Source organism: Wasmannia auropunctata, unplaced genomic scaffold (assembly GCF_000956235.1).
Source record: "Wasmannia auropunctata unplaced genomic scaffold, wasmannia.A_1.0 LD334200.1, whole genome shotgun sequence".
Lineage (NCBI taxonomy): Eukaryota > Metazoa > Arthropoda > Insecta > Hymenoptera > Formicidae > Wasmannia > Wasmannia auropunctata.
The window spans coordinates 162,296-186,412 of record NW_012028690.1 but is presented as its reverse complement, the minus strand read 5'-3'; the positions used below and the strand labels follow the sequence as shown (position 1 = coordinate 186,412).

Genomic DNA, 24,117 nt, shown 5'->3' with positions numbered 1-24,117 from the left:
CGAAAAATATTGATACATTTGCTTTTACGTGTGTTACATTTCATTTTTAGCATGAAAATTGACACATGTGACGAACTGAATTGCCCTCTTTGCACGTTATTGTTTTTTTAACATAAAATTGTAGAAAAAATAAATATAATTCATTATTATACTATATTAATGTACATACATTATTGCTAATTAATATTAAAAATACGTCAGCAATAGGGAAATTCAATTCGACCGAATGTAAAACGTTATCGGAGATTTCGTTTACTGACTTACGTCGACATTAATCCCGGAAATGTTGAAGATCTTGGTGGATGGTTCCTCGGTGGGCGAGAATCGGTAGAATTCATGCCTGCCCCGGTACCACTTGAGAGAGTAGAGTGGCGCGTCCTCCAAATCATAATGGCACCGCAGAATCACCTTCTCCCCACGTTGCGCCACCTCGGGTACCACCTCTAGGCTGACCTCCCGCAGGCAGCTCACACCTTTCAGGAAAATGAGAACAGGAATACAGGGCATTAAGTCTAGTGCGCATCATTAGTTCGCTTTTACTCGTCGCGCGAGAGGTTGCACAGCACGCGTCAGCGAGAAATTGCAATTCCGCCGAATGACAATTTCCCTCATCCACCCCTCGACCGCCCTCGCAACTATGCATGCAACCGCAAACACACGCACGCGCGAGCTCTCACGTCCACGCGGCCACGTACCTGCATACATATATTAAACCCAACCCCATCTCTCGTATCCCAACCATTTTCGCGTAACCCATACGAGGTGCTCTGCAAACTAACCCTCGCGCTCGAGCGAGCGCGGCTGTTTTTTGCTGAAACTCCGTTATACGAGGATTATCGACGATTCGACCTATTAAGCCGCAAGGAAGCCAAGCGTTGGATGGCATTCGCATTAAAACAGCGTATGAGAGAGAGAGAGAGAGAGAGAGAGGGAGAGAGGGGAGGGTGGAGGCAGCGAGGGAAAAGGCGAGGTCTGCGACTCCTTGGTGCAGAATGAAGCTCTTATTACGTAGTACCTCCGGGCTACACGGAAATGGGTACGGTCTACAAGCCGCGAATGGGAACAAAACTCTCTGCAGGGTTACTTCCCTCCCCAAAAGCATCAGGAACATATGCCACGCTATACGTAATATTTTAGGAAATGTGGCACTTTGTAGCTACTGTGGGCGATGCACGTTTTCACGCCCGCGCGAAAGCGTGTTTACACGTTGGCGGAACTATGTAAATCTTTCGTCGCATTCATTCTATTCATTATAACACCGGTTGATAACCGGTTCGTAAATGTTACTCTACTCATGTATCGTGTATTGAATACTAAATTCTTGCGAAACATCTTAGAAAAACATGCTTTCAAACATGATCGATGATTGTAGTTTCACACGTCATCTGATCCATTAAAATTTAATATGTTTTTTACGTCTCCAAAGTAAATTTTAGAATACATCTCATATTTATTTTACGTAAATTGCATGGCGCTATCCCAAATTACGCGATATTATTAATGATAATTGATTGCGCGTTTTAATATTTTAGCCTTCATTTTTCATGAATTGTACAAAAATTTATTACCTAAAATGTGACATTTTACTGCACATTATTATGAAATTGTAATTAACGTAATTTACTGCAGTAAACTTATCGTAATATATTTTATATTTTTTATTGAAGCAAATTTTATGCAATTATGTATATTGTTTCATTTATTTACTCCCGACTGCCGCCAACCGAAGGTTGGCAAAAACGGAGAGAGTATGCGTTTTTTTTCTCATTAAAATCATCATAATAATAATAAGTAAAAAACTAAAATAAACGTTATGTTATACTTTGCACTTTTTTAAAAATATTAATACTTGTTTTCATTTCGTATAAATTTAATATTGTACACAACTTATAAAACGCTCTCAATTACATTCAGCATGCAAGTAGGTTAAGTAAATAAATAAGTAATTTTATTTGTGCGACTTATATGCGGAATGAGTTTGCTCAAATAAGAAGAGCTGTCCGCGTTTAATATTGTGCACATGTTACACCAAGTCCTTAGAAATGAGAAAGAAACAGACGGCGCCATGTGAAATCGTGCCACATAATAAGAGCAAGAATGCTTACGAATACGTAACAAAATATTGTAAACATAACGCATCAACGGTAAAAATATTATTAATATAAAGTCGAACACACACGAAATATTATTAAATTATCAAAAAATTAGAAAATTTTATACACGATAATATATGTGTCAAATAATAATTCATTTTTAGTAAATAAACATTCCTCACGTATATATATAAATATCTAATATGAAAAATTCTCTCCCCTTCTCTCATTTTAACTTGTATATAATTATAAATTGTTAGAGCACCGAAGAAAGTGCATCTTGTCAATCAAATACTTACAAAGGACTTTGTAATAAAACTCCCCGAATTGCCTTGTAAACAATTTCACGACGTCGCGTCACAAAGCGTTTTTCATACAGTCCGAGAAGTGTCAGTTAAGTTTCTTGATGGCAAAAAGATGCGAATTTCCGCGTTTACTACGAATAAGACTCGGAAAGTTGAGAGAGCTTTTTCCTGCTTAATTTTCGTTTGAAAGGCATCCTGAAAAATGTGGACCGACGTGATGCCAGCTCTAAGTTTCCGGGGACTTCTTTTGAAGGGTGCAATACTCGCCGTCCCTCGTCCCCCCTCCCCCTCCCCCGCGCTTCAGTTTCGCGCGCTGTACTGCCCGACCGACGCGTATCTACATTTAAACTCTCAAGACCCCCAGCTAGTTTCTATGCTCTCGGTAGCGCCACTTCTTACAACTAATTATTCGTTAAAGAAAGCTAATTTAACGAAACACTTAACGTTTCAGCAATTTTCTTTGAAAGAAGGAAATACGCCACGTAACACGAAATTACCTCGCTCGCCGACGTCAATTGGGACGATGGATTTTTATACTTTCATAAAGGTGCTCGTTTCTGCAAACCAGTGGAAGCCAATACGGTAGTATACTTTATGAAGTAAATAAAGTTAGCCCATTCTATATCGGCTGTATAGAACATTTAGTACTTGTAATTTTTAAATTACGAGGGAAAAAATTTTAAATGAGCTTTTGCTAGACAGACCGAGAATGAATGGACTTGAAAGAGAAATATTTAAATTAACGGTGGCAAATGCATCGCGAGACTGCGAGTAATGACATTTTCACGAAGCAACAAGATATGCAGCTTCATTTATGATTCATCATTTTTTAAAACTAAAAAGCTTTTGTGTATGATGACAGTCTGCAATATATACGTAGATAATAAATCCATAGGATAATTTTTATTTTCTTCCAATAATTAGCAAGTGGACTTTCCTCCTGATGAGAGATGGTTGAATTTGTTCTTTTTGTTCGCCGTCATCATCCCATCGCATTCCCGCGTTCCCCAACTTCGTAATTTATAACAAAGTTTTAACAGCTCGTCTTCCTTGTGTTGCGAGTAAAGAAAGTCAGGGATCCATCGCATCGAGCGCGGTGTAACGAAGAGAAATGTGAATTTGAATACACTTAGCCTTTAACGTCAAAACTCCGAATAAATAGCGATAATTTGGCCGTCTATATAAAGATTAATCTTAATAGTCTGTATAGTTGAGAATGCCTAAATAATGGTAAACTTAGATGTCATTTGATTATCACAAATTCAGAATGCATTAACCAGTTCAATAAAGATTTTATTATTATATTAATGCAAAGTGTTATTGTAACGTACGTTCTCTCAACCAGCCAATTCGATTTTTGTGATAACTAGTCGAGTCGCGAACAAGTTTATACCTACTTGCATTATCGCTATGCATATTTATATCCCTCTCGTACTATTATCTATTATTATTCAAAGTAATGCTAATGTGATCAACTTTAGATTCCAGCGATTGCAAATTCACGTTTGTTGAAAATATCAACAGAATACATGATACGGCGAGCGAACAAATCATAAATGAACGTCCAGTTATGGTAAACAATCATTTGTGTGATAACCTGATAGATATTTAGTTTAATGTATTTACGGGAGAAATACCGGTTCACGTGATTATCGATTAAAGATTATTCGTTGACGCTCGAAACGTATCGGTTACGATTAATCAGCGTTCCATCAAAACTGAATTTTTAGTTGGTCTAAAAAAATCTGGCTACAACGAGCGTTGATCAAAATATTGGGGGAAGTTACACGTCCATGCTAATCTCACATTTGAAAAGGGTAACATTGGTTTTTCCGGCCGCTGCAAACAGATTTGATTGCAATAAAATTACGTCGATTTAACCGAACGGAAAGATTATCCTGGGAATATCGTTTAAAAGAGAGTAAAACCTGCCCATGATATTTTTCGCGCGGGGGTATTAAAACGCGATGCAATCAACGCGAGTAAAACCATTTTTGTTAAATACGATCAACACGATTTGCGAAAGCCGTTTCGACGGCTTTGGCAATGAGTTTCGCGGTACATAGACAGGGGTACCAATGCGGACCGGACGTACCGGTTATCTTGATATAATTCCAGCGCGATTCCCGAGCGTTTCCGTCGCGGGCGCACCGTCGGCCCGCTTCTGTACACCCGCGAACGCGCCCCCGGGCAAATTAAGTCCCAACGCGAAGTAACTACGAAGGGCTGCGATCAGAATTGCAAATCTTTTCTCTTGGTCCGGGCGACGTGCGGCCAAATCCACGGAGACGCTTCGTCACGCGTGAGATGCGCTTCACGACACATTGCACGCATTATAAAATGCACTTCACGACACATTGCGCGTATTATAGAAATCAAAGAGATATACTACAATATAGAAGGTCGTACGCGGTTCACCTTTCCAATGCAATAGCGGTAAGTTAATTGCGATTTAGCTTTATAAAGCAACGGCAATCAAAAAGATATTGGACGTTTTTATTGACATACATATATTCGAAGTGTATGTATATGTATATTTAGCACTTAGAGAAAAAATTAATTTCAATTTAATTTACGAGGCAATGTAGAGAATCTTTATTACAATCTGTATAAACAAATCCTTTTGATATATTATACACATCTAAATCTCATTTTTTTCTTAAATCGTTCGGCTGATTGCAGACTTGATTGAAAATAAACATTTTCTGATCGGAATCTATCTATTTTTTAAATAAGATTTTTCTTTTTCAATAAAATGATGAAGAGTAAAAAGTATTTTATCAGTGAGCAAAAACTTAGATAAAATTTCAACACTGTGATAATATTTATGTGAAACAGTTTCACAATATTTTTGTATAAAAAATATTAAATACGATATAATAATACTTGCAATAATTTAACATTAATTACTCAACATAAGTAAAGTATTTAATTAAATGCGTTTGAATTATTATGTTCAGTATATCATATTCCATAATGAGATCTGTTACCAAAGTCGTTATAACAGCAAATTCGTATTACGCAATTTATTTTATAATTAGATTTAACCTGAATATGGTTTATGTATTTTGAAGTATTCGTCCCTAGTGCAGCCTGTTTCATCAAAAACGCTTGATTGATATTTATCGCAGTTTTTTTCGCGAGATGGACTCCCAATGAGAAAAAAAAACAGAAGTAAAATTTCAATTAACTGAAAAATACGCGATAGACCAAGATAGAAGAAATGAAGACACAGTGGCTCGGTTTTTCGAAACGAAACGTATATTTCTCGTATGCGTTGCTGTACGAGTGCGTAATGAAACGTTGGAATGTCGGTAATCTCGGAGAAGTACAAACAAACATATTTCAGTCATGGTACGTGCAATCGGTCGTTTCTTTATACAGTAATGTAGATAAACGAGAAACGCGCCGGGTTTAGTAAGAGAGGGGAACGGCCGCAGTAGCTCCTCTCATTTTCCTCTCCTATCTTTCACCTGCTTTAAAGTTGAACAATGCTGAAATGCATGCGACACAGCGAGCAATTTTGCTGCTGGTTTCCCCAGTCTTACAAACTGCGACGCATCTTTGCTTGCATCCTGCAGTTGTAACAAAGTCTCATCGCAGATTCAATGTTATATGTGACGTTGTATAAACACAACGGTTGCACGCTTCTAATTGTCCGGGACAATCGACACGTCAATAAAAACGGGGGACAAAGAGTAAGGTTGTCTGCAGCTAGTATCGTAGCGAGCAATGAAGCAAGTGTAGTGTAGCGCGCGTAAGTTTGTGAGAAGCTGACAAAATATTCTTTGTGTCACGAAATTAAGACATTTTTATTTTTTATCCATATTACTTATTCAACTATATAATTTTGATTGAATTCAATCCACTTGCTTTAAAAAGTTAAAAGTCAAAATTGTTTTTAAAAAAATATTGTGCGTTGTGCCGAACATAAATAAGATAAATTGAGCACAGCGTGTTTGTTATAAACGCTAACGGATGTTTCTACTTCGTGCGAAAGATTCGCTTGGGAGTAGATACTCCGCAGAACGCGCGATCCTTTTGCTATCGAGAGTCCCTCGCCGGATACGCCGATTACGTTGCCGTATCTGGCCGTGCTTATTGTCGCTGCATAACGAAGAGATTCGGGGTGGAAGTTTCGACTTCTGGGAGTAGAGGAGCAGCTTGACGGGTCCCAGTGAATCAAGCGAAAATAACAAACAAATTTAGCATCAAAGGCACACTGGCTTGTATTTCTCTGCAGTATATACGTTACGTACATACGCGCGGCAAGTTAACGAATTTTTCTGAGTTATTACGCGAAGTTTGGCAGTTCGATCGGTGCGGCGAGCACGATACGCGCGTGGAAAATTCATGATTTTTCGCCAGCACCCGGTCGACCAGCCAACTCTCGTCCGCGGGCGATAGCGTTTACTGATTCTTCAATAACGGTATCGGATTCCAGAGATAATATTTACGAATAAATTTAAAAACAAAGAAGAAAGGATGCATTCGTTTTATTCGAAATTTTGGCATTTGCAAAAATATGTTCTACATAATTTTACGTGTACTATTAGATCTATATTAATATAATAAAAAATGCATTACAAATGTGCATATATTTATGATTATTAATACAGAATTTATAAAAATTTTCATATTTTTTGCCTTTTAAATTATATTATTTGATATACATATTAAGTTACATAATATAAATAAAATATATACACATATTAAAATAAATAATATTAAATCTACAAAAGTTCTGCGTCAACGAAAAATGTAGCTAATGTCGCTTCAGCATTGTGCGCGTTAAAAAGGTTGCAGCTACCCGATAATGATACAGAATGCCTCCAGTTTTTCGACAATAATTCGAATGCGACTTTCGACGACTGGCGGCCGTTTGTTAAAAACGCTGACAGGCGGCAGGTCGCAATGAAGCACGAAGAAATTTGAGAATAGGGAACTGCAGCACTCGCTAGAAAAGCGGAAATTGGTGAAACCCGGGCGGACTGTCTGCAATCTGAGAAGTTATTACTGGGTGGGACAAATTGCACTTCCGCGCAAACAAAAATAAGAGGATATTAAACCGGATGAATGGAAATGGGAGTCTACGTCTACGTAATGATGAAAGATGCGCGCCAACTTAATCGTTACTTATAATGACATAAATAGGAGGGTTATATTAAACGACACACGCCAGCCGAGGAAGTTGACATTTTATTCATGAATGCACGTCGCTTCGCTTCAATTACGAGAGTTTGTAATTATCTAAAGTAGTCCCGCGACAGCCAATTACCATATATGCGTATACGTCTAAGTATAATTCTGATTAGCTAAATGCACCCTTTTGCACGATACAAATTTGGCTGCAGCTGGTTAGTCTTATTTTGTATTTCATGCCTCCAAATAATATAGAAGCAACATACACAGTGCAGAAAAAAAAATATTCCAATACTCATTTTACTAAATAAAAAAAATAACATTGAAAATTAGTTTAAAAAAACATATGTCATGTATGTGATTTACAATATAAAATAAACATTTGATTTCGCGGTTCAATAAATGACGATTGATCATGTCCATAAATAACGTGTATCTAGATTCAAAATATACACGAAAATGCAAAATGCATGACAAATCAGCCATCTTATTTTGATATTCCATCGTTTCATTTGATTCATGTTCACGATATCGGGCTCGAGTGAATGCTAATGACCGCGCATGGGCAAATGCAATTGTACTTGCGCCCGATGAATAAATGCATCAGCATATAATATCGAAAAGACAATGTAATACATAATCCCGTCTAAAATCTGGTTGACATCAGAGAGCTGAATGCGGGACATGTTTAAAAAATGGGGTCAAAGAGAGAGAGAGAGAGAGACAGATGGAGCGTGAAGCAGTATCGAGCGTGTGTGCGCACATATTGTGGCGTGAAAGCACACAACAGTGCCGGCCAAATGAAAATGTAGCGGCGACTGGCTGCGCAGCCAGTCGGATGTCAAATCCCGAGAAAATATCGTAATTGCGTGAAAGCAGGGAAACGTATAACTTCATCATTGAGCCCGAATAAAGCGAAACGCTCCGCGCGGTCCGCCATGTGCGACAATGGCAAAACGAGGATAAAAAAAAAACGAAGAAAGATACGAGAAGCCACCGTATAGAATTATGGTTTTACTGCACTGGAGACGAGACAAAAATCCTTGGGGACGAAGAGAGAGAGACCGGGGAAAATGACGCGATGTAGCCGTAAAACGTAAGTACCCCGATTTCCGTGTGCTCATGCGACGAAGTCGTAGCCAGATATTTTTACAGCCCGGCTTTACAGTGAACATTGCGCGGAAATAAAATGCTTAATTATAAATGTAAAAGATAAGTTGATGGTTACGACCAGCTGGCGAATAGCGAGATCGAGATGTGAAAAAGAGCTCCTAACTAAAATATTACACGTCGCGGTCTATCAGACGGATAACTGGTGTTATATGCAGTTTCAAGATCGACGTAATAAAACGCGATCGACGTATCTTTTCATGTAGACAATTATAAACGAGAACTTCAGAAGTATGTAGGAAATAATCGCTTTTAGGTAGTAGTTCACTTTCAAGTCGTCATGATTAACGAGAGTATAAATAAACTTTTATAAATCTGTAAACTTTTATTTCATGATGTCATTTTTCACGAGAATTAAAACAAAAAATGCACACGTAAGCAAAAAAAAATGCAACGTTGTTTGTTAGTAGCAACATTTATGTGTAACGGACGATTACACATGCGACGAACTGATAACGAGATAGTGCGCAAGTGGGAATTTGATATTCGATCAATATGTACAGTTTACCCTATGTCAACTATTGGCTTTATCGCCGATGCATGGTACATCAACAGCGACAGCACACATGTTCCAAAAATAAACTGGCTGTTGTAAAAAAAAATAATAATAAATTGGAGCTAAAAGTTTTAATAAAACGAAATTGAAAAATTTGCTCCAGTTGAAATAAATAATAAAGTAATAACAAAATAACTTATATATTATAACTATTATAAAACAATCTGTTCTAAATACAGAATGTCTATAGATAGCTAGAAAATATTATCTATCTGTGAAAAGGACAGATAGAGACAATAGTAAATGCACGAGTGTACCCACGAGAGTAAATTAACCACAACTATCGGTATAAAACCGGGAAATAGTCATGTAAATCAGGTAACAATTTATCTTGCATTTTCTCGTATAAACATATTCCAGAATAACACGCGCGCAGTCGGGGATATTCAAATATTGGAATATGAAAGCGTCGATTCATGCAAAACGATCGCGGGAGGGGGGGAGGGGGTAGCACAAAATCGCAGTTCCGCGCGTCGCATGATTGAACTGGCGATCTCGATAAGACCACGAACACTGAATTAAACACGCCGCCAGTAATTCAGCGTAAATTCACCGAATGCAAAAACGTAAACGAGAACCGTGCATGTGGAGAGGGCACACATTTCGCTGTCCTTTTGCCCTTGCGCACCGTAATCTGCTGCGGTCCGGCCGTTGGGCGAATGAGCCTTAATGAGTACCGCCGTTGCGTAGGCGCACTTGAAAAATGCATATGCTTTTTCTCATTACTCTCTCTCTCTCTTTCTCTTTGCGCCGCTCATCTTCTAACGTGATATCGCGGCGCCGTGAAACACGTCATTTTTCCGGCGCATAAACACGCATACGTGGGCCACTGTTCGTCGTAAAACGGGCCGAACGAGCGACGACCCTCCGTCGGCTGGTTCAACGATACACCACGAAGAGTTCTCCCTCGTCTAGCGAGCTATTAATGCGCGGGTATCACGATGCCGGCTATTAGCCGGTGATGTATCGACTGCCCGATAATGCGCTTGGTATTCGCTGGTATGAAAAATCACGCGGGCGTCGCCGAAGGGACGCCGCTCGCCGGAAGTCGCTCGATCAACGCGGGCGGCGATGCAAGCACGGGAGAAAGACGCCGGAGACCCGGGCGTGCGCCACTGACTGTATATTGTGAATCCGTTCGGAATGCGCGCGATGTACGGGCTTTGTAGTTTCTTGAATTTCGGTTTACTCGGGCGAACATAATGTACACAAGGAAGATAGAAACGCTCTCGGCTACACGTCGCTTCATTCTTGTACTCGCTGGCGCGCGATTCTCGTTACAGCCCGTGACAACCGAGCAGCGCGGGGGAGGGGGGAGGGGATGGGGACGATTGCTGGATGTGTGTCATTCGAACATGAAACGAAATCTCGATTCGATTTCACTTGATTCTGCGAAAAGCGGTCGTCTGTATCCTGCAAAGCTCGAAGAGAGCCCTGCACGACGAGCGAGGAGCTTTCAAACCTGTTGGACATTATTATCTATGCCACGTACACGAGGGAGCGAGGAGGAGGAGGGAGGGGATTTTTACGCTGCTAGAGGTTACGATGCGAAGATCAGTGAAGCGTGACGCACGTAGCGTATTGCATCAAAAGATTCCTTTTCTATTGAGCGATTACAAGCGAGATATAATTTCAGTTCGGAAAAGCGGTGATGGTTGTATTATACGAATTGATATTAAACACGCATTCATATTACGCGTACAAATGATACGCCTTTCTTGCGGAAATACAGCGAGACGGCTCGGAAATGAGCAAAAATAGAATGGGAAACGTTTCCCGTTTCCTTGTGACTATTCATCATACGAGAAAGGGAATATTATTAGATTGGCAAAAGAAATTGAGTCATTGTACGGAGAGCGCGGAATGACGAGACTTTGATCGATGAGTAATATTGCGATTCACAAAAGACGGATTCCAAGATCATAAATTATAACCGTTTCTTCGAGCGATTTTTTTTTTTCTAGCATTCACGGTTGAGGATACAACGTTTGTGCTATAAAAAAAAAAGAAAGGAAAAAACGAAAGAGAATTATGAAGCACTACTGCATCGAAATTGCACTGGTCCACCGGTTTCTGATATAATTGCCTCTGATAAATATCCGCTCGAACGGCCGATCAACAATCGACGATAATTAATGAGTTTACGTCGACAATACAACAGATATTTATATTCCTTTGTTTGTTTGAAATTTACGACATACTAAATATATTAATATCACCGATAATATTATACGTGCTAATAAATATATTAATATCAGTTAATATTCCAACGGCGAGAGAGGGAGCTACATCATACGTTGAGGATCCAGTCAATGTGCTGCATTCACATCACCATCTTAAACAAACACTTGGTTATTACTAGATAGATACCCACTCCCATAATGCACCCCGAAGCGATGTAGCAGTGCACCCGTCAGGAGTTATGCATATGACGGAAGACCAGCGAGCATTACAGACTGCAGACATGAGTTGCAGTAATATCTATGCAACAATTTACGCCAGATGTTGAGAGAGACAGCGTGAAACGATGCGCCGAAACGAGTTCACGCTACGTTCACTGCCCCATATCGTACGATTTTGATCCGAAATCAATTACGATAGCTTATTAATTACGGGCATTTAATGATTGATGATACTTTTACTATAGCCATAGAGAGGATTCAGGCAGCATTGAGCTCATTAATAATTCAGTTTTAAGTTAAATGAGCAATTACGTTTCGTAATGTATTGTTTTCAGCATTATATGCTTATTATAATTAGTACTCAGGTACATGTTCCATTTTTAAATAACTTTTAAATCGTCTAAAACGCACGAGTTATATTATAAATTCAACTTAATATTATATACAAATATCCAGAATCAGCGGGAATTGTCTCATTTAATTCACAAATATATACTATACTTTGCGTCATTATATTTAATTTTAAGTAGCACGTATATCATAACTTATCATACATTGCATCTTAATATTTGATATATCGCCTTACAATATATTGTAAAATAATAAAGGAAAAAGTTCTCCAGTTCGATCGTCATCATAAAAGCGTTTCGCCGTCGGAAATGTAAAAAGTACGAACTTGGGACCCGCAGAGAAATTCCGTATTACCTTTTAATGCCTTTATGATTCCGCGTTGCGATACGAACAAGAGGGCGGGGAGGGACGGAAACGGATCCCTCCTCCCATCGCTGTACTCAAGTCTGCGATTACAATTCCGGGGCGAAACGGAGAGCGGAACGACAGCCCCACCTCTCCCACGGTCTTCGCGACTTCGTTTCGCCGGTGCCCGCTTTTAAACTACTACGAAACTATTGTGTTTTCTTATGATCGGCCGACGCTAGATGCAAGTCGCGGCCCCGCGTTCTCTCGCTCGCCTTCCTTCTGCATTAAGGGGAGAGGGAAAGGGGTAACTTCCGCACGTACACGGCGACGCGACTTTTGCCGTGTCTGTGAGTCTTGGCTGTGGATAGCGCATCTACAGCCCCGAAATGCGAAGGCGGGAGACGGAACTCGCCTCGATGGCGAAACCCAGGGTCCTTGGCATCATTGGGCGCGCGTTTCTCCCGGTGCGCCGCGCCGCGCCGCCGACCCCGGGCATTTTTCACCGTTTTTCTACCTCCGACCTCCGCCGTTTGTCCTCTTAATTGAGTTTTTTTCGCTCGCATCGAGACGCCGCGCCGGCCGCGCGTTGCGCTGGGTGCAGAAATCGAGCGTCGGATACGACGTGGCGGAACGGCGGGCGCGCCACGAAGAAAAGAGCCCGGGGCAGTAAATTATCGCGGTCCTAATCTCAAGTATATTCCGCTGTACCGGCTTATCCAGCCGAGTGATGTAACGTTCTTCAGCTTCGCCGGCTAACAAACGGTACGTCGTGTATAGAGTGCGCGTCGAGTTGCACGTGTGAGTGTTGCCTGTGTACGGCGTGGGCGCCATCGCGAGCATTCGGACATTTTTATCGGTGCGCCATATATATTGCAACTAGCACTCGGAATTTTTCGCTGCACTTCCGATTTCGAGGAAAAACCTGCATTGTTTTCTTTTTTATTTTATTCTTCTTGCTGCTCAAGTGACCGGTTGGTTCAAATTTTCTCGCGAAATCTATGGCAATTTCTATACATAAAAGCTAACAAGTAGAAATTGACTTTAGTAAATAGTGACGATATAACGTTAAATTTTGAAGATGCAGTAACACAAAGCAGTTTCAATTTCGTATTTTTAATCAATAATAAATTTAACAGAACCAAGAAAGTAATTAAAATATCTATATTAAAGCAAATAAACAGTCAATTATTTAAGCTATTTTTACACACATACACACTTAAAATACTTAATGTCTGACAAATATTGTAGGAATAATTACTCATTCTTACTTTCTTGACTTTTCTAAATGTTACAACGCAAAATATATAGTTCTCTCATCACCCGATCGAAGCAATTTTCGTTTTCGCATCACTCGTTTAGATTGACATTGCTGCAGCCACTCACGGAGATTCGTGGATTCGCGAGGTCCTCGAGGTAGCGTTATCCTGATATCGGCAGAACGCTCGCAAAAATCCTCGTAAACGGCAGATACATCACCGAGCTAGACAGCTGTTTTTCTTCAGGCCTTGGAAAGAGCAGCTGTCCGATAAAAAACTTGAAAGTTTCACGATTAGACGCTCGAGCTAAGCGAGGAACCGAAAGTCCGGATTGCCCGATATAATAAGTTTGATTAACTATCGGCAATTGGAAGTACCTAGTCGTTCATCAACAAAAGAGAACCGTTTGGCGCTACTATGACGACGACGACGACGAAGACGAAGATGAAGACGACAACGAAGACGAGGACGATAACGACAACGACGACGGCAGCGGCTATCGCGACAAGGACCGAGTTGGCGGCCGAGGTGATCCTTTATTAACGGTGACGTAGGGTTATCGACGTCTTTCTGAGAGGTTTCTTGCCGCGTCGATTCACCGAGTTTCCGGATGTTGTCGAGGAGGCACGATAATACTCCAATTGTCTCTGACAAGGGCGATGATGGAATTTCCCCGGAAGAGGGAAAGAACGGCCAGACGGTGCACTCGAGTTTGCGCGCGCTTGTTGGTGTGTGTGTGTGTGAATGTAGGTATGTATGTATGTATGTATGTATGTATGTATGTATGTGTGTGTGTGTGTGTATGTGAGCATGTTCACAGAGGAGGACACCACATAATGCGGGGGCTTTAGCAAGTTTTGGTGCTCGCGAGTCCGGGACCGATATTGTGTCAGGCCTTTTGTGGACGACAGAAAGACAAGTGAGCTCTTCATGGCCCGAGAGTCAGTAATTTCGGCAGCGGTTAGCGAGCAATTGTGGGAAACTATATCGCATTGCGGTAACGAACCTGATCGAATCGTTTGCGGTTTTATCGTGCCAAGAGAGCCTACGTTGTAATAGTAATAGAAAGTACGATGTAACGCCAAATGGAGTGTAATATGAAACGTGAAATCGGAGCTTCGGTCATTCGTTATATCATTGCGATATAACCAACCGTCCCGGTGGTTTCTGCGATACATATATATATATATATATATATATATATATATATATATATATAACGCAATAATGAATAGTGTCACGGTATGTACACGTCAAAATTAAATTTTAAATCGCTTCAAAAGTACATTTTAACAATTATTGCGTGCTTTGTGGTAGAGGGAAACTGGCGGACTTTTCAAACGTTATGACATTTATTTTTATGCTACTGTCGTTGCCGAGTATCTCTGCTACGTACATTTGTTCTGACGTCTACAGATATTAATATATCAGTATTAATATAAATATTAAAAAGAACGACAACTATATATTTAATGCACAACAAATAACAGAATACCTTCAAATCAATATAATGCTTGCAATGTTTGTAAATCTCCTAATTAGTTTCATGCAGTGGCGTTATTTTAATTTGTAATCAAAGAAACGAAATTTTCAAGCAAGAGGTTTGATTAAAGCAACTAGAAATAGCCGCGATAATCACAGTCAATAATTTCAAACTTCGCCAAAAAATTACTTGACATAATTATTCGACATCCCTTACGTCGTGGATTGGGAGGGGAGGGGTACGATAATGGCAATGGAGAAGGTTACTGTGGCTATGTGCAGAAACTTGATCTCCTGCCAGCACATTGTACTTCGAGAACGAGAAATAGAAACCGCAGACATTTTGATCATATTCTCCTCCCCTTCCCCCTCGCGTCCCTTTTCCTCACCCCCGTGAACGAGTTTATTATGCGAGAGAATAATGATATATCTACGAAGAATGCAATATACCGAATACTTGGCAATACGATTGAACTGCATAATAATAAGACGTCATCGTTTATGTTATCTATATCGCTTATTAGCCTGCCATATTAGTCCTGCATTTCATCATAAAAATAAATACTATAAAAGACAGAAGTTATGATATGTTAATAGAGAAACACAATACGTTCTTTACAATATGTTCTTAAAGCGTAATCTTTGTCCCTTTTGCCTGCAGAAGTGCATTTTGTGCGTTTTGTTATTATATCATTTTATATTCCTAAAGACTTTCCATTTGATATTTTTCTTCAGATATTATATACACAATTTCCTCATATCAAGTTTAATATATTTGATAAATCAGCAAAATATAATGAAATTAAAGAGCTAGATTTAGCGTAAAATGTGTACGGTGAGAGCCGTCATTTTCCAACGTGACAATCTCGCAATGCGCCAGATGTTAAAGAAAGCGATTAATTACCTGCCAGCTATCGCCAGCTCCAAAAGATGCTTCTGCTCGAGATGAGTCGTGTGATTTCCGGAAAGTCGAGGACAATAATACCCCGAATGTCTCTGACAAGCGGGACAATAGAATTTCTGCTGAAAGCAGAACGAGGCTGGGAATCGAAGTCAGATCAATAAGAAGCAAAGAAAAAAAATGCCTCACAATATGGATATGATTACTTTATATTCTGTACTGCATTATAAAACGCAAAATGATAATAAAATGACTTAATTTCTAACGCATAATACTAATTCATTATTGAAATATTATCCTTAAATTCAATTCACTGGCATTTTCTAATTTAATTAAATATGATTAAGCAATTTAATGTCGTACACAGAGAGATTCGTTTTTTCTATAAATAATTCTGTGAATTCTTTATCTTCATTTATTTCTGACTTATATACTTTTATAAAATATAATTTAAAATGTAGCTTTCTTTTTAAAAATATTTTAAATTGTTGAGATGTTTCGTTTCCAACAAACTTTTTTATATAGTTCGCTTTACAAATTACAAATAAATTTATCCGTGATTATTCTACAAAGCTGTGTGTAATGCAGAGAGAATAAATAAAATTCTCGTAACAGTTTCGATTGCACGGTTAGTGTAAAACTCCAAAAATAATTCGATTACGTGTACGCGTTGATCGCAATTTACGTTTTCTCTCGTAAATGGCTCTGATATTGGAGCACTGAAATATATGGAGAGAGAGAAGCGTTAACCCAAACAATATCATTTATAAGATATTTATGACGGGCAGCCCCTGGAGTAGCGATGTCGTAAAGCGTTTTCTCGGCAGAATGTATAGCGGATAAACGTATTAGATGGATATCGATCGTTCATTTAATCAACATTCGGATAATCGAGGCATGTCGCTCGCACATCTGCGCGATATCTGAGAATCGTCTGTAAATCGCAAACTGATCACGTCTTCGCCCGACACATAGAGTATCTCCAACGGATCCGCATCCTGGAAGATTACTATATACCTCATCCTTGATTATATACTTTGAGCGGTAACCGAGGAGCAAAAGATCGGATAGCACTGGCGGCGGCGGCGGCGCCCGGCGAGTTTGAACACATTTCTGAACGCGATACAATGTCGTTCATTAATTCAGCAGCACGAAACATTAAGACCACAGCTTTCGGCATCAACGACGGTGATTCGATTTCACAGTAAATCAGACAGCGTAGCGATAATCAGAGCAGACGGATAATGAGCATGGCTCGAGAAGCAAATACAAATTAGAAAATGAATCGAATTTACGTACGTCGATAATATATATGGAAATGCTTTCACTTTTATCACTTATACTAGAAAACGTGAAGTTAATTAAAAGAATGCAAAATCAAGAATTTACGATCCAATACAACGGAGGTAACAAAGTTAATGTAATGGAAAATGCAAATGTTACGCAATATATGTATATGTTTAAAAATATCTCGACAAATATCACTAAAATATGATTAATTAAAAGGGTATGTATTACACGAAATCAGTGTAATCTATACAATACGGACACGCCGCGCATCCGTATTGCAGAACAGACAATATGTCTCATATATCACGGAAACTTCATGCCGCACTGATGTGTTCATTGGATTATTCATTTTCCGACGTTCGTGTGTCGTCGTGGTACATCCGCAATGGCCATTATTGTGTCACATCGATGCAATTCACGATGCGACCCATATATGCTCCTCCTCTTCGAGGCAGTGAACGTTGTACCTACTATACGAAGGCATTTTAGATGCTCTCGGACGACGCCAGTAAACGCTGAATCGACGCGACGTTGCGGCGCAAAAATTAACTTCCTTTCAACGCGGGTAGTCCGCGAGGACCGAAAAGAGAGAGAGAGAAAAATGGACAGTTTATATCCGGCAAAAGAAAGACGGCCGCGCGGTTTCCCCGTTCGCAATGTTGAACAGCTCCCGAAATTTCTATACGTAATACGTTTGTATCTCGCAAATGGCGAATTTCTCGTTCCCCTATATCCAGAGATTCCATCAAATCTCTCGTCCCTTCAGAAATGGAGAATTGTTGCCGTTTCTATATTTGCATCGGTTTCAAATGCAATGCGCCATGGTTCTCTCTCGCGGTTGCGAAAGTTTAAAAGCCCGCGTGCGCTGAATTAAACCGAGGGAAGGCTTAAAAGGGAGGGGAAAAAAAGGAGGTAAGGGTGCGTTCCCACTGAGCGCGTCACGCGTCGCGTCACGAATTAATCAACCAAAATATCCCATTTTATTGGATCATTTGCCGCGCGACTTCTTGCGCGACGCATCGATTAGGCTACTCGACATTCTAGAGATAAAAGAATTCTCCTTTGTACAAAATCCCAGATCGCGCGGCAAATTACGCAATGGGATATTGCGTTGTGTATGTATCCCATATTACATATGGGATATACGATAAAATGGGATGTTTTGATTGGTCAATTCGGATGACGCGAAGCATGACGCGCTCGGTGGGAACGCACCCTAACAACTGAATCGAGCAATTCACTTTTCGCCGTCCGTCCTACGATCGCTATTGCCATCTCCCGTCCCCCCATTTTCCACCGGCACTATGCAAACAGATAGGTCTACCGCATCAGAGCTCGATGGGTGCTTACGGAATTCTATGCGAATTCGTTGGTACGATGGATGTGTAGCTACGCGAATCAGAGAATGAATGGTTGCGCCGGGTAGCGACATGACTCACCGCCATTTTCCGGTTTCTTCCCGTCACTCTACTGCAGTCGCGGGGGCGAATCGAGAGTGCACAGGGTATTCATCGATTCGTGCACGCTCGGTTGCCTTCTTCCGTGTGTGCGCGATCCCGAAGAAAGGGGAGGACACATTCAACTAACGGCAAACTCTCTCTCTCTCTCTCTCTCTCTCTCTCTCTCTCTCTCTCTCGCGGACACCAAGAATCCGCGACTTTATCCCTGTGCAACGAATGGAGCTCGTGCTGCTTCGACGTTGTGCAAATACCCTGGGACAAGTTTTCTACAGCGGTTCTCTACAAATGAGACTCGGCCGGCGATGTTAAAAACTGCTGACTACCGTTTAACATCTCGCGCACTGTGAATAAATTGCGATATATTCTGAGGATTTTTTAGCATGACAAGCGACGTGACATAATCGTCACGCGGAAAACTTGATAGACCGTAATTCAAATTCAGATTTTATGCATAATTTGATTGTGTACAACTGAACGCTTTTCACGAATTTATTTTATAACTTTTCCTGGTAGTTAACATAAAGCGTAAATAACCTTCGTCATTTGTATTATGTTATTACATGTTGTTTTATATCTCTCGTGTGCTCATAATTGCGTGTCGCTACTTCCGAATATCGTTGATATTGTTAGCAATTGCAGCATTTTCAGCAATTCTTTGGGGATTTGTGTCAGATTATAAATAGATTTAATGCTACCATTATTACTCAGTTCCCGCGGGTAAACGCATGCATTTGCGTCTGCCAAGCTCGTTGTAATAACGTAATTAACAGATACAAATTCATGATGCTAATTGACATAAAATGTTACTGAACGACAGAACATTAGGACGAATAGGTTATTTCCTCACTTCGATGACAATATAATTTTCATGCGTCACGTCGAATAAACGTCTAACTCTCCGCCACGTTACACGAGTCGGCATAATTTTTAATACCACTCCAGAAAAAGGGAAAAAATTCTCATAAACAGAATTATACAAATCTTGAAATTTGTAACGTTCAAATTTGGGCACAGACAAAATATATTACGAGACACATTATTATTGTATTATATAGTATCGTAATAAACCTAAGTAGCTTTCGCATAATGTATACTGATTATTCAGCGTTCTCCTCGGCTAAAGTGCGACACGCGTGCAAATCTACAATTTCGCCTCGAAGAATTGGGAGCTCTCTTAGGATATGCAATACCCTTTTGCCATAGATAGCTGTCATGCTGAAACATAATTTCGCGCGCGGGAAATATGCCTATTTATTAACGAGGACGCGGTTGTCGTCGGGGGAGTTTCGATACTTCGAACGGGCAGCGGGCGTGTACGTCACGCGCGCATACGTAATCGAAACGGCGAAATATTTCTGCATTAAACGACAAATCATACATATGTATGGGCATTTTAACAAGTATATTTTTCAAGCCTGCTGAATCAAAAATTCAAATGCCGCGGCAAGCAAGCAGCCACACGGGACGTCGACGGTCCCGTGTATCTTTAAATGCGAGTCTCGTGCTGGCCGACGTTTCATGCTCGAGAATACGTAATGGGATACTTCCGATGTGGTAATGTATACACAAATTAATAATTTAATAACATTCGGCTGAAAACACGACAATTTATTTCGCAATTTTGTGTTATAAATACAACGATAATTCTCTCTGTTCAGCAAATACGGCCTCATAAAATAAGAAGAATTGACAAACGAAGCAGAAAGTTATATTATTTTTAATCGAATAACTTTTATACAACTTAAATGATACCGTCAATTCGTTTCCTTTTTCCACCAGCTAAAATATGATCTATCGATTTTTCAATAAAGATATTACACGATTTTACGGATGTTTGTCACGTGCGCATCATAACTTCGTAACTCGAAAGCACGATAACGTATATAAATCGTTAAAATGTATTTAAATTGACGAAATGCAATCACGCAAACGAACTAATCGTTTGCAAATATAGTTAGAGTCGAAATAGGTCAGTCAGTTCCGATAAAGAGGCGGGCCCGAGCCCCGTTCGATTACGAATGCGAACCCTCGAAACCGCCGCGAATAGCTCGGTTCACGAATTACGTTCAGGGAGATGCACTGGCGGACACGAAAGCGCTACGCAAGCTGCACTCGACAGCTGTCACAATAATCTGATCCTGTAAGCAAAATGCAGCAATTAACGGACACGCGTAAAACCCAAAGGGGTGACTGCAGAGAAGAAGTGAGACAGAGAGATTGAGACAGAGAGAGAGAGAGAGAAAGAGAGAGAGAGAGAGAGAACGCAAGAATAGCGTTGCCCGCGGCAGGGAAATGTGTAGACACATAGAAAACGCACACGGAACGTGTACATTCTACCTCCAAAGGTAAATTTATACGATTTACTCCTGATCATCATTCCGGATAAAACAAATGTGGTAAACAAATTTCCGTTTAAACGGAAAATAAAATACAAAATTCTACTGGTGTGCTACATTCGATGTAAAATTAACAACATTATTTGAATCATTTATATGAAATACTTTCAGATATGCTTTTGATTGCGCGGAAATTTTGGGCTTACAATAAAATTGCATTGCGAAATTTACGACCCCATTTTTGAAATATTTAACCTCGCACAGAAAATGTTATACATTTTATTTAAATAATAATCTTAATTCAATCGAGAATTTTTATTAATATTTTCTTTGCTTTAGATATTGTAACACGCAACTGCAATAAATTGCATTGAAAAAGCCAATACTGTTATATAAGCTAAAGTCTCCTTGTTTACCAAATAAATCAAAGTTGGCAGGAGCGTCAGTAAAAAAAAAGAACAGCAACGTACACGTTGGGATGCTTTGATTCAACTTCAATCATAGTTATTCATTTATAATTTAATTATAAATATGAATCCGTTTATGAAAGTAAAGTATGGTTTCTCTGTACGCAAGGTGAAACCTTCTAATCTCCTTTACAAGTACTCATAACAAAACGTTGTTTTACAGTTGAATATACTAAATTACTCAAAATGAAACATGTGTTTCGCTTTATGCGATTCGCGAAAGCGTATAGACCGACTGAATACTATTCACGAACAATCTTTTCAGTATGCAATCAAAAGATTTGTTTAGTCCACGTGAACGAATCAATTTTTTTGGAAGCATTTTGAACTACTACTAAATAAACAGTCGATATATTTTTTCGATCAAGATAAAAAAATACAATACAACGCATTTGTGTATTTGGAAATACAATATTTACAGAAACTTGGCCAATCTGTCAATTTCACAGTCTGTATAGATAGTCATTTACATGTAACAATGCAACCTGCATGCGCGTACGTTTCTGAGGTATTGACATTAATAGAAAATATATTCATTTATCATCTCTTATCTATCTGACATGAAATATTTAATTCTCCGAAAATTTACACTATATTCCTTCTACGAGCAATTACCCTGTCCATTTACGTGTACGATATTTTCAGCATTTTCATAGACGTAAAACTATATAAATAGCGTAAATTCCAACAAAATAACTTCACTCAACAAGATGACGTTTGCAACATCACGGTCTAGAAAATATATATACGCGAAATATTGCGGAGCAACCATGTCTGGAATGTACTTCAACTATTTGCAATCCGCAAATTGTTTTTGAGCTATGTTTGACAGCAACGTTGGTAATTCTGTATCAAGACGTGAAAATATAATATTAAGAATAATGAATATCTATATTGATTCGAGATTCAATAATTACAAATATGCGTAGAGATATGATCTCATTAGTAATGTAACAATCTTAAATATTTTTGAAGAAATAAATCACTTTCCATCCACATGATAAAAGATTTCTCGACTAGTTCGCAGCGTTAAAACATCTCATAATTATGCATACAATTTAACTCTTTTTTTAAATTTAATATACTTGTGTATACATATGTATAAATCAAAAGCGTCTCGTTTAAATTCGTCTCACAGGAAGATCTGCCGTATCACGTTACGCGTACTTGGTCATCCCGCTTGCAAGTGCACAGCCATGCAAGCAAACGTCCATCCTGCAAGCATGAACCTCGATCGAGTGTATGGTGCAAAGCAAATTTACGAGGCACCGAAGATAGCAGGCCGAACGGAATAGGGTGGGATAAGAGGAAAGGCGAAATGGGAAATCTGCAGTCAGGCCGAAATCTAAAGCGTTGAAAAGACCGATTAAACGCACATAATAGACTGCTTCGCGAAATAATCTGAGATCTAGTCTACTTTTCGATTATGTATCTCTTTAAGATTATTCATATTATTAACATAAAAAAGATGTATACGTTTATTTGATGCCATAGATATAAATGGTTAAAAAAACAACTGTTCCTCTGTGGCACTATTAAACTTATGTGTGAAATTTGGAGACAACTTTGGTGGAATCAAGATTAAGGAGAATAATAAATTATAAATTTAAAAAATAATGAAACAGTAATTTTCGCATTTAAAGCAATATTGTATCGCGAAATTGCAGCTCTCTGCGCAAAAATTCCAAAGCTTTATAGACATTTCAATGACGAAAGGAGTGCTGAACGTTGTAAAAAAAGGATTGGTTTACACTAATTACGATATGTCGTGTATAAGGACTAGGGCACTAAGTGTTTATGTTAATATGGCGAGTTTTCGTGGAAAAAGTTGAGACGCTAAACTAGAGCCAGCCGTGCTCTAAAGTGTGATGGAACATTCTCCGCGCGCGAATCTAATAACTTTGTTACTAATAACCCTCGCCACTCTCCGATGGCCTTTGCGATATTGCGCGGTTATAAGTTACGAGCTAATTATCGGGAGCGGGATTTTGTCGGGGTGAAAAACAAGTGATTTATGGATGTGATAGGAAAAGGTGCGCACCGTGGCGAGGCTCCACCTTTTCTGACAATTTCTGAAGATGCACGTAGCTGGTAAAACAATAGGCGAAGCTTATATATAAGAAGAAAATTTACTCGAATATTACCTATATCTTGTAAAGAGAATGCAACATAATATAAAAATAATAATTTGAAAAGAGACACATTCGAAAGACTTCGCATATTTATACATTCCCTTGTCATTGAGAAATCTATAAAAATTTCACATAGAGGTGTCAAATGCAAAATCGCATAATAAAAATCACGAGAAACATACAATTATTCATATTCTTGATAGCACTTTCGCGAATAGTTTACAAATGTTAAATTAAATTCATTACAAATCTTCAGATGCCTCGGTGCGGCGTCAATTTGCTAATTGATTCGACGTAGAGCAAAATTGTCCCTCGATCGAATTAATGCCGAAAATTAGAAGAGATTGGACAAAGGGCTCGAAGGAAACAAGAATTTTAACAAAACTAACAATTCTCCAAATAAAAGGGATGTCATTCCTCCCCCCC

At 39.3% G+C, this 24,117-nt stretch overlaps 1 protein-coding gene across 1 annotated transcript in view; it reads right to left on the bottom strand.

The window, feature by feature from the left end:
- LOC105459247 overlaps nucleotides 1-24,117 on the bottom strand; it is a gene marked incomplete at its 3' end in the record, with an annotated part of 94,083 nt that overhangs the window by 15,611 nt on the left and 54,355 nt on the right. The window contains exon 2 of the mRNA XM_011705112.1: nucleotides 265-473. Coding sequence (XP_011703414.1) covers nucleotides 265-473 — 209 coding nt within the window. The remainder of the gene's footprint in view (nucleotides 1-264; nucleotides 474-24,117) is intronic.